The following is a 12,463-nucleotide window of genomic DNA, read 5'->3' as shown; positions in this document are numbered from 1 at the left end:
ATGTGGCAATAGTTATTTTTTTTAAAGATTTATTTATTATGTATACAATGTTCTGCCTGCAGGTGTCCCTGGAGGCCAGAAGTTGGCACCAGATTTTATTACAGATGGTTGTGAGCCACCAAGTGGTTGCTGGGAATTGAACTCAGGACCTGTGGAAGAACAATCAGTGCTCTTAACCACTGAGCCATCTCTCCAGCCCCCTGTGGCAATAGTTATATTCAAAAAGTTTTGCATTCATCATTTTAGCTAGTTCTAAAACCTTTTATCCCTCCAAACAAAAACCCTCAAACAGAAACTGCAATTTTCCCACCATATTCCCAGGCTCTGGTAACCTCTAATCTATTTTCTGCCTTTGTGAATTTGCAAGATCAAATAATATCACTTAAGGGGCTGGAGAGATGGCTCAGAGGTTAAGAGCACTGGCTGTTCTTCTAAAGGTCCTGAGTTCAATTCCCAGCAACCTCATGGTGGCTCACAACTGTCTGTAATGGGGTCTGGTGCCCTCTTCTGGCCTGCAGGCATACACACAGACAGAAAATTGTATAATAATAAATAAATAAATATTAAAAAATAATATCACTTAAATGAAATCACATTTTTTTTTGTCCTTGGAATCTGGATTACTTCATTTAGAATATTTTCAGGGTTCATCTGCGACAGCCCCATCTCTCCCTGGAATCCTCGAGTATGCTGGTAAGCATTGTTAAACACTAGCAATACTGTTAAATGCTATTAGGAGTGTCGCGTCTTCCATTAAATCTTCATTCTAAAAACCTTTAATGTTTAACATTTTGTGAATTGTTAATACTTTCGAGATCAAGCTGTTTGAGAGGCCCTTCCTTCCCTTATACCTGGCTATGGAAAACAGAGGCAGCCAAACTCTTTGGCAGCTGGATACTTTACACACGCCTCAGCCTCTTTGCTTTGAAAACCCCATGGATGCCTAAAGGAACCAACACTGTAAGCACAGCCACTTACTATATGGAAAAACAACTCCAGCCCCAGAAGACACTGTCTTGTCCAACAGCTTTCAAATAGTTTGTGCTGCTCCTTTTATTATCACAAGCCTTGGGGAACTCCAGCAGTTATCTTCATCCACGCTAGATAGGGAGCACCTCTTCTAATGTCCCAAGTAGGCCTGTAATTTATGTCACACACCTCCTGTGCTTATTGCAAACTGTTTGGCTCATTTTTCAAATTAGCAGGGAGAAAACTTCCTGTGCTGTCCCTCTAATGTTGTAACATTAAAAGTAGTGGTATAGGGGCTGGAGAGATGGCTCAGGGGTTAAGAGCACTGGCTGATCTTCCAGAGGTCAATTCCCAGCAACCACATGGTGGCTCACAACCATCTATAATAAGATCTGGTGTCTTCTTCTGGTGTGCAGGCACAACACTCTATACATAATAAATAAACCTTTTTTTAAAAAAAAAGTAGCGTTGTGGTTTTTTTTGTTGTTGTTGTTTGGTTGGTTATTGTTGTTTTGGAATATCATCAGGAGAGTGGCCAATGTATATTGAACTAGGTGTATGCTTGTAATCCCAACATTTGGAAGACTGAGCCAGAAAGATCCAAGTCTAAGGCCAGCCTTGGATACACACAGCAAACTCCAGGGCAATCTGAGCTACACAGAAACTTCATCTCAGAAAAAGAAGTGTGTGTGTGTGTGTGTGTGTGTGTGTGTGTAGCACTAAGAATCTTTTTTTTTCCTTTTTTGGCTTTTCAAGACAGAATTTCTCTGTGTAACAGCCCTAGCTGTCCTGGAACTAACTCTTGTAGACCAGTCTGGCCTCAAACTCACTGAGATCTGCCTGCCTCTGCCTCCTGAGTACTGGGATTAAAGGCATGCACCACCACTACCCAGCTGACACTAAGAATCTTTTAATGTGCTTCTTGGTATTTTCATATCTTCTTTGGAGAAATACCTATTCAAATTGTCTGCTCTTTAAAAAAATTAAATCTATGCATGTAATGGTCTGCCCTGTCCCTTTAAGGGACAAGCCACCCCCCCACTCCTCACCCCCATCCACCCTGTCTCAAAAAACCAACCAACCAACCAAACAAACAAACAAATAAATAAAGACAGTTTCTCTGTAGCTTTGGAGTCTGCTCTGGAACCAGCTCTTGTACACCGGGCTGGCCTTGAACCCACAGAGGTCCGCCTGGCCTCTGCCTGCAAGTGCTGAGATTAAAGGTGTGCACCACCGCTGCCTGGTTCCAACTTCATTATTTCACACGTGGAAATTTCCAGCATCCTACGTGAGGGAGACTATTTTCTTCCTTACTGTATAGTCAGAAACTAACTGGTTGGCTGGGAGAATTTAGATGACTTCAATCTCCAGCATCATTTGTTCCTTTTCAAAATTATTTTGGCTATTTATTATATTGATCCTTTGCAAGTCCATGTGAATTTGAGGACTGGGTTTTCTATTTCTTATAAAAGCTGTTTGATTTTTCATAGGACTACATTGAATTTGTGGCTCACTTTGGCTAGTATTACATTTTAACATTGTCTTCCAATCCATGAATATGAGTGTCTTTTCATTTCTTTAGGTATTTTAATTTATCTCAACAACTTTTAAATATTTTTCACAAGATGCTTTTTGTATTAGTGTTCTGCCTGCATGTATGCCTGTACTTGCATGTTTGGTGCCCTTGGAGGCCAGAAGAGGGTACCAGATCCCCAGAACTGGAGTTACAGACAGTTGTGAACTGCCATGAGGGTGCAGAAACTGGGTCCTTTGGGAAGAGCAGCCAGCTCTTACCCAGAGTTCTCTCTCCAGACCTTAAATTTTTTCACTATGTATTTCTCCTCCATAATTAAGTGCACTCCTAGGCATTTGTTCTTTCAGATGCTACTGGAAATGGAATTGCTTTTAATTTCATTTTGAATCATTATTAACGTGTAAAAACTGATTTGCATGTATTACTCTTGCATCCTGCAACTTTTTGGAATGTACTAGCTTTACATCTTTCCTCATCTGAAATATATTTTCTGGATGAACTGAGGTGCTCATGTTTTTTCCTTTTGTTCTGTTAATGTTATTTTCTTATAACGAATCACTACAGCATTTCTACTTGTCATTGTTGCTCGATTTGACTGAAGATTTTGTTTTTATATTCATTAAAGATGTTTTGTAGCCATCTTCTCTTGTGATATCTTTGTTTTTGATACCTTTTAAAATGGAAATAGACATTAGAAATCCTATATACATTATACATATAATACTAAGTATACTTTATTAGTTGAAGCAGCTCTTATTTCTTGGGGCTTTTTTTTTACTATTTATTTGTTTGTTTGTTTATTTATTTATTTATTATGTATACAATAGTCTGTCTGTGTGTATGCCTGCTGGCCAGAAGAGGGTACCAGACCTTATTACAGATGGTTATGAGCCACCATGTGGTTGCTGGGAATTGAACTCAGGACCTTTGGAAGAGCAGGCAATGCTTTTTTTTTAAAAAAATTATTTATTATGTGTACAATATTCTGTCTGTGTGTATTTCTGCAGGCCAGAAGAGGGCACCAGACCCCATTACAGATGGTTGTGAGCCACCATGTGGTTGTTGGGAGTTGAACTCAGGACCTTTGGAAGAGCAGGCAATGCTCTTAACCTCTGAGCCATCTCTCCAGCCCTCTTGGGCCTTTTTTTAAAAAACTGTTTTTTGTTTGTTTGTTTTATTTTTCCATCCATAAATTTACACTTCCTCCCCTCCTCCCATTCCCCTCCGGCTCCCCCTCCCCCTTCTCCCTCCCCCTCCTGCCCTGTGGGAAGTCCAAGGCCCTCCCCACGACATCCAGGCCTATTTAAACTGGTTTTTTTTTTTTTTGTCGTTGTTGTTTGGTTTGGTTTGGTTTTTGTGACACAGGTTTCTCTGTAGCTTTTGAGCCTGTCCCTGGAATTAGCTCTTGTAGACTAGGCTGGCCTCGAACTTACAGAGATCCCCCTACCTCTGCCTCCCTAGTGCTGGGATTAAAAGTGTGTGCCACCACCGCCTGGTTCCTTGGGCTTTTTGTTTTATTTAGAAAGGGTCTCACTATGTATCTTGCTATCCTGGAATTCACTATATAGACCAGGCTGGCCTCAAACTCAAGAGATCCACCTGCCTCTGCCTCCTGAGTGCTGGGATTAAAGGTATGTGCCACCATGCCCGGCGCTATGAGTATTTCTAAAAATTGTTTTATTGGTTGTTCAAAACTTATGCTCAACAATAGTTTGTTAATGAGTCATTTTATTGGCTCAGGGGATTTTTCCAGTTTCTGGATACATTAAATATATACAATATACATGGCATAAAAGAAGAGAAGGGCCCTACAGGGAGGAACAGTCATTTTTCCTTTGGTGGTATAGCCACTTGTGGGTTGCCCATACTCCAGTAGTTGGCCCTACACCCATGCACATCCAGGCAGCACTAATTACACTCAATTGGTTGTTTTCAAAAGATAAGGTTGAAGAAACGGCTCAGCGGCTAAGAGCACTTAATGCTCCTGCAGAGGACCTGGGTTCATTTCCCAGCACCCATATGACAGCTTACAATTGTCCAACTGTCTGTAACACTAAGTTTGTAAAATGAAGTTAAGATGCCAAGACTTCTGTGAACAATGTAGAGAAATGCAAATGTTTAGGGCAAAAGAATCTTAGAGTTGATTAGCTATAGAAAACCACTCAACTCATTCACTACATTACCATCCCTTTCACAAGAACTGTGGAAAGTATGAAGTGTAGCTGAGACTGGCCTGGTAGCCATTAAGTCATTTTCCTCTCTTTCCTGAGGATAAATTCAGACTACACTTTAGTGTCTTCTGCAATTGGGTAGGTATGCCCAGTGTCTGACTTTCTAAAAACCTCTCCCTTAGTCATTTCCTCTTTTGAATGACTAGGATGTAGATGATAAAGACTACAATGATTGATGATTTCAGTGGAGACTATAAGATCACCTCCAGAGGCAGATTGAGTTTGGTTTCTTTAGTGGAAAGCAGAGCCATTGTGGTAACCAGAATTTATTGACCTGTGTAGATCTGTAGTAATAGTTAATTCAGTATGGTTTTCCTAGCACCAAAACTTATGGCAGCCTGAAAATGTTAGTCCTACTTGTGCTATTCTCTGCTGGTCCAGACTATCATTATGGTCCACCAACTAGAGTGGGATCATATTATAAATGAAGTTTTATCCTAAGTCATTTTATTGGCCCAGGAGATTTTTCCAGTTTGTGGATACTTTATTTAGATACACACAATATACATGATATAAAGAAAAAAAGGGCCCTGCTAGGGGAGGAAGAGTCATTTTTTGGCCACTTGTAGAAAGCTCATGCTCCACATCCATGCACATACAGGCAGCACTAATTGCACTCAAAAGTATTTTTAAAGACAGGGCTTAAGGGATGGCTCAACAGTTAAGAGCACTTACTACTCTTGCAGGGTACTTGGGTTCGAGTCTCAGCATTCACATAGTGGCTCACAACCATCTGTAGCTCCAGTTCTAGAGGATCAGATAGCTTTTCTGACCTCCAAGGGCTCCTGCATACATGTGGTGCACATACATAAAGCATACACATAGACATAAAAAAGATGTGGTTTGGAGGTAGATATATTGGGGAGGTTAGAAGTGGTAGTAGAGGTGGATATAATCAAAATATATTGCATACATTTATAAAATTCTCAAAGAATAAATAAAAATACTATATTTTAAAAAAAACAAATACAAGGGGCATGGCAGAAGAACAATTAGTGAGTTGAAAGATCAGACTAAGAACTTCTAGGAAATAACAGAAAATAAAGAGATACAACATTTTAAAATTATTTTTATTACATCTATGTATGTGTGTACTCACACACAGAGATCACGACAACTTGCACAAGTTGATTCTCTCATACCACATGGGCCCCCGGGATTGAAATCAGGTCACCAGTCTTGAGAAGCAAGAGCTTTTACCCATCAGGCCATCTCACTGGCCCAAGATACAACATATTTATTAGACAAAACAAACAAAAACAGAGGATAAAACTGCAAGTGGCAAGATCTCAGAAGCAAAGAAAAATAAAAATAGAAAAGCAGACCTATTTTTTCGAATGAACATCTGAGCATATGACATCAAACAGCAATGTGTGAACTGTTGTACCAGGTCCAGTAAGTCACGTGCAGTTCTGGAAGCTCACACCTGCAACATTGTCATCCTGTTCTCATCTGAGAAAAGGTCATCCAAGCCCTCTTGGGGGCCCCTCAAGGCCAGACAACTAAGGGATACAGTATTAAAGCTTAGCTTACAGATGCTCTGCACAACATGCTAGCATGTGCCAGAAGTGGCTAGTTTCGGAGTTATAGCTCCACTTAGGGCTGACTCTGAAAAATACAGTCAGGGATTTGGAAAGAACAAGACTGAAATGCTGAAAAGATATTTGTGGGAAAAGGCCTATGAGGATGGTAGTCCATCTTGGAATGACCACACCATGAGAATTTTCATGACCCACATAAACGAGCACCACTAGTGAGGAAAATCTCAGAAGAGATACTCCATTCTGGGGATGGGGCCAATCTCTCTATCCTGTCACCTTTACTCTGAACAGGTTCCTGAACAAAGTCACCACGATGGCAGGCGTGAGATCTAAGTAAGGGCTGCCCTGACGGCCAATCTGGTTTTAGTTCCTGCTATAATATTCTACATGCCAAAAACCTTCTAAGCCCTTTGTCTTGAACGGTAAACGATTGCAAGGACACTACAAGCCACTGGTCCTCCGAAATCCTGGCAAGGAACAGCAAAAAAAAAAAAAAAAAAAAAAAAAAAAAAAAAAAAAAAAAAAAAAAAAAAAAAAAAATTAAATAAATAAATAAAAAAAATTTCTCAGTTTCAAACATGTGCTACTGCTCATGAAAAAGGAAGCACAGGTGGGACCAAATGCCCAAAGAGCAGAGCCAGGAGGATGAAAACTCATCTCCAAGTCTTGGAATCAATGAAGAAACTTCATTTGCCCTGCTGGATTTGACTTGTTACAGACCAGTCATTCCTCCTTCCAACTGCCACAGGTTCATACATATCCTTCGCCCTTTCTGAACTGGAATGCTTATATGTGCCTTTCCCACCATATCTATTAGGAACTGGGAACTTGTTTTTATAAGTTTCACAGTTCTACCCATAGAGAAAAACGGTACTTGAGCTATATGTAGGGATTATGCCCATGGCAATTCATTCATATTTAGCACCTTGGGGGATGCTGTAATGGGATTTAAGAGAACTTAAGGAATGAATATATTTTGTATGTGGAAGAGATATGAGTTAAGTACCAGAGAATGAACCATGGTAGTTCATCTCCAAGATGACCACTCAATGAATGCCACCCTCTAGCATCTAGTCTTAATTCCTTCCTTCTGAATATAGTCTAGACTCCCCCTTTCCCTCCTACTGGCTTCTAATGAATATTGTCAACTACAAAAATCAATGGAATGTCACTTCTGAGATTAGATTATAAAGACTCATTTCTGTCTCTTGTCTTATTTTAATTGATCTCAAGAAGTAAGCCGCCATGTTGTGTGCTGTCCTGTGAAAAGATCCACCTACATGCGAGGAACTAAGTGAATTCTGTCCAACAGCCAGTAAGAAACTAAATCCTGCCAACATCCAATGACAGTTCTAAGTAGATTTTTCCAGAAATAAACCTGGAAATGACTGCAGTGCTCACACCTTGATTGATGCCTGTGAATGACCCTAGTAACTCAGCTAAATTGTATCCAGATCTCTAACCCACGGATATATGAGCTAAATGTTGCTTGTAAGAGTTTTAGTTGTTTTTGAGACAGGGTCCCACTGTACAACTTGGCATAGCTTCCAACTTGTAATCTTCCTGCTCCTACCTCCAAAGGTTTGGTTTTAGAGATATGTGCCAGGCAAGCTATTGTCTTAGGCACGGGAATTATTCAGAACCTTAGCCAGCATTGCTGAGTTTCCAGTTTACTAACAGTAAAGTTCCACCATGAACAATATTCTGGTGGTACACCAGTTATTTAGACCCCCTGTGATATGAAGAGTAGGGCTTTAGATTTACAGAAGATTAAGAATCACAATCCTAACCAGGTGGTGGTAGCGCACACCTTTAATCCCAGCACTCGGGAGGCAGAGGCAGGCAGACCTCTGTGAGTTTGAGGCCAGTTTGGTCTACAGAACGAGTTCCAGGACAGCCATAGCTGTTACATAGTGAAACCCTGTCTCGAAAACCTGGGTGGGGGGGGAGAGGGGGGTTAAAAAAAAATCACAGGTCACAGCCTATGCTCCTAGGGGTCTAAGAACTTTGCCAAAATCTCTTACATGGAGCTTAGTACCCAGGATTTAAGTGCCCCATAGACAAAGATTCTCTACTTTGTTTCTCTCGTCACTGTAATTTCTGGTCTTCTAGGACACATGATTAATGTTTCTCCTTTAGGGCTCTGATGAGCAAGGCCCAGACTTAGGCCCCACTTCTAGAGTGTCACCCTGGACCAGTGGACATCATACAGCACAGAAGGAACAGAATTCACATGCAATGTCAGGGTTGCAACTGCTGCTTGTAGCTGTCTCTTTCTCAATCAGCTATTCAAGACTGCCACCCCCATCCCCAGCCTTGAAGTAGCAGAGGACTCAGGCCTGGTTCTTGCTTTTTTTCCTTCAGGAACTCTCAATATAGGAAGTTTCAGGTAGGGGGAAGAGACTCACTAAAACTATGGTGTTTCAGCTATGATTTAAGGCACAATGGAGGCACTGAATAGCTAGCGACAGGAAGAAATGGACAGTTGGAACAAGAGAGGAATTTAGATGCTGGATGTGGTGGCACACCTTTAATCCAAGCACTCAGGAGACAGAAGCAGGCAGATCTCCGTGAGTTCAAGGCCAGCCTGGTCTACATAACAAGCTCCAGGACAGTCAGGACTACACAGAGAGACCATGTGTCAAAGAGAAAGGGTAGAGGATGAGAATAATCTGTCTTTAGTAGAGGCAGTATCTCTTTCCATCCCCCGAATACTCAGGTGCTATCCTGACAGGAATGGAACTGTCTGGTTGGATGTAGCAGCAAGGTGATTGACATCTGTAAACTAAATGACTATGAGGTAAACCTTTCCTACTCATTTTGTGCTCTCTTGAGAGAGGAGTGAAACCTCAATTGAGAAAATGCTCCCAAAAGACTGGCCTTTAGGCAAGCCCATGATGCATTTCCTTGATTGATGACTGATATTGAAGGCCCAGCTCACTGTGGGCTGTGCCACCCTGGGCTGGTAGTCCTGGGTGCTATATGAAAGCAGGTTGAGCCAGTCGGTAGCACTCCTCTACAGCCTGTGTCAGTTCCTGCCTACTTCTCTGGATGACGGACTATAAGCTCTAAGATGAAATCAACCCTTTCTTCCCCAAGCTGCTTTTAGTCAAGGTCTTTTATCACAGTAATAGAAACCCTAAGAGAGTTTTGCATCAATGACAGTTACATGTACACTCAAAGGGGCAGGTGTATGAGAAGGCTAAGACAGAAAGTGCTAAGCTGAGAAAGGCTGTCTGAAAACTGGTGAGGGACAGATCCATACCACAAGGAACTCCTACCTTGGCCTGAGCTAGCCTAGGAGCTGCTGTGGGATATAGGTACCATCTTTTCCTCTTTTGGCTGCCTCTTCTAGTACCTGGTTGCTTAGTAGAGTGGTAGTTAAATGTCAAGATAAAGCTCCTTTGGGTACTTGCCCCAGGTGTCTCTTTTGCTACCTCCAATCCTCACTGGAACCCATGATTAATTCCAATGGGCAGGCAAAGGCCAGCCTTTTCCCTTTGATTGCAACTTAGGATCAAAACGGACCCAGGGCAGGGGTATTTATTGTTCACTGGTTCACCTTTCAACATAGACTATAAGACCAGATGAGGCAGGTCTAAGCCATGCTCCCACCAGAGAGCCACCAAAAGAGGGTGAGATATCTCTTTAACACTAGATTTTTAGCAAGTGGAAATCCTGGAAAGGGGAGCAATGGACCAAAGTGATTCTCCTGAACATAAAATGAGAAAGGGCACAGTAAGAGTGCCGGTATGCTGAGTTCCTGAGCTAGGGATCAAGACTTGACTTTAGCCTAGAACACCTTATACAACCTTGAGAAGAGGAAAAACCTTGGAGAAGTCAGAGATGCCTGGAAGCTAGTTAGTGAAGCAGGGCCTCCAAGCTTTTTCTTCCTCCTCTATTTCGTAGAGTGTTAGAGAACACTCAGAACCACAAAAGAACGCATCTTAGTCTTTGGAGGGCTATGGCCCCTTTATAAATATGATGGGTCTTATCTGGGGGAAAATGCATACAGATACCCACAAAAAAAGTGTATAAACATACTTCAAGAGGGCAGTCCCTAATCAAGTACAGTCCCTTCATTTTTCAGGTTCAGAAGGGTGAAAATCTATATTGTAGGACTATTAATAGGCTTGAAGCTACTATGCCAAGTCAAAGAAGCCAGACACAAAAGGATCATATATTGTATAATTTCATTTATATAAAATGTCCAGAAGAGACAAATGGGAGAGGGAAAGGAACACCTAGGGAATGTGGGGTTTCTTCTAAGGGTCATAAAAACATTCTAAAATTTTTTTGCAATGAAGGTTCATTCAATGACTGAAATATGCTAAAAGTCACTGAATTGTATACTGAATTGGAAGAACTGTATGGTACTCAAATTTCATCTCAATAGAGCAGTTTAACAGTGACACAGAAATTACAAATTAACCACACATTCATTAGGGGCAGAAAGAAACAAACAGAGAAACATTAAGGATAGTCTGACTCACCAAATAACATATTTAAAACAGCTCAACTTTATAGCATGGAAACTATACTTCAATAATAAAGCCATGAAGAAAACGTCCCCTCAGAACAGGAAGACAAGAGCACAAAGCTAGGGGAAGCTGTTGTGCAAATTCCCAAAAGGGACCAGTGCCCACCAGTCGGGACCAGTGCCCACCAGTCTGAAGAAAGGGAAATGGCTTGGGGGAGGAGGAGATCGTTTCCAAGGTTAGAGAGAGGCTGGGAAGGTTCCGATTCAGAGCCCTGATTCCCTGGACTCGGCCCTGGTACTACCACTAGCACAGCAGCTGCTCCATTAATAGCCGAGGGAGGGTCTACTCTCCTTTTGAAGAGAAATGCACTTCAGAAACATGTTTCCAAAAAACATTCCTAAGGGTTTTATTTCTAATGAGGAAAATAATAAAATAAAATTAAAATAGGCTTTAGTTGGAACAAAGTTTCTTGTTTGCTTTTTCTTCTCCTTTTGAACAAATTAATTACACACCAACAATCTTCTTTTATTACAGCATGAACCCAGGAGGAGGAGACGGGGAGGATGGGCAGGAAGGGCTGAGGTGGGTGTGTGGACAAGCACCAAAAGCCTTCAGACCATAGGCAGCCCTGTTCAACCCCAACAAAATTAATTTCAAATAAAAAAGTGAGGACAGCTATGTGAAGTTTCCTCCTCCTGGGTAGAACAGTAAGGGGAAGGGAAGAGATGAAGGTGGGGGAGGAGTAAAAAGGAGGCAGGAGGTGAAAGTGTGTGGCTGGGGAGGAGGTTAGTGTAGCATGGCCTGACCCAGGGCCAGAACTGGGGAGAAGGGAGAGGTCCCCCAGTTTGCATGTGCCCTGCATTTGTCTCTGGAATGGTGCTGGCCTAGCCCCAGTCGATCCCCTGCCCACCTGTGTCTATCTGCCTCTGGTGTCTGGGAATGCTGGTTAGAGGTTACCAGGGACGCAAGACTCCAGGGGCCGGCCCCCAGGAGCTGAGGTCTGAACAATACCTTGGAGTCAGAATATAAAAGTCACGGTCTTGGGGATGGTGGTGAGGGGGGAATCTCTCCACCTACCCGCCCACCTCCAAGAAGCAGGCTTGATGGTCAGAAAGGATCCTTGAGGCCAAGGAAGGATCTTTGTTGGGGTCTGTGCTAGGCTCAGCCACTGTCACAATTGTTGCAGAGATGGCTGCTGTGGGCAGGACATCAACAGCCGGGAAGTCAGAGTAGAGAAAGGGGCTGAGGTGTCTGAACCAGCCTCTAACACTGGTTCTAAGCCATCCTGGTCCTCCTGGGTGCTGGGGCTGCCACTGGTGGGGAAGGGTACAGGAGGGACCTCACCCCCAGACTCCTCCTCCAGTTCTTCTTCCTCCTGGACTTCCTCGGCTTCTGGTTCTGAGCTCCGTACCCTCTTTGGCTCTAGCTCGTCTCTGGCTGGATCATCAGCCTCCCCACCCCGATCCACCTTCCTTCGCCGCCTCCTCTCTAGGGCTCGGCCTCGTGTCCGAGTCCCATGGCGCTCTGCCTTCTCCAGCTGTGAACACAAAAGGCCAAAAGGCAGGTTTAAAGTGATGCCTGGTGGCACATGACTGTAATCCCAGCACTTCCAATGCTAAGGCAGGAAGACCGCCATGAATTCAAGGCCAGTCTGGACTATATAACAAGTTACCAGGCCAGTCAGGGCTACAGAACAAGATCCCATCA

General features: G+C 42.6%; 1 protein-coding gene across 4 annotated transcripts in view; it reads right to left on the bottom strand.

The window, feature by feature from the left end:
- Window positions 1-10,451: 10,451 nt before the first annotated feature.
- Window positions 10,452-12,463, bottom strand: part of Kdm5c (lysine demethylase 5C) — a 39,571-nt gene continuing 37,559 nt past the window's right edge. For all 4 annotated transcript variants that reach the window (XM_038316063.2, XM_038316065.2, XM_038316064.2 and 1 more), the window contains exon 26: window positions 10,452-12,293. In XM_038316063.2, coding sequence (XP_038171991.1) covers window positions 11,928-12,293 — 366 coding nt within the window. In that variant the 3' untranslated portion in view covers window positions 10,452-11,927. The remainder of the gene's footprint in view (window positions 12,294-12,463) is intronic.

The sequence above is a fragment of the Arvicola amphibius genome, chromosome X (genome assembly GCF_903992535.2).
Source record: "Arvicola amphibius chromosome X, mArvAmp1.2, whole genome shotgun sequence".
Lineage (NCBI taxonomy): Eukaryota > Metazoa > Chordata > Mammalia > Rodentia > Cricetidae > Arvicola > Arvicola amphibius.
The sequence above is the reverse complement of the archived record's forward strand: the minus strand, read 5'-3'. Positions and strand labels throughout refer to the sequence as shown.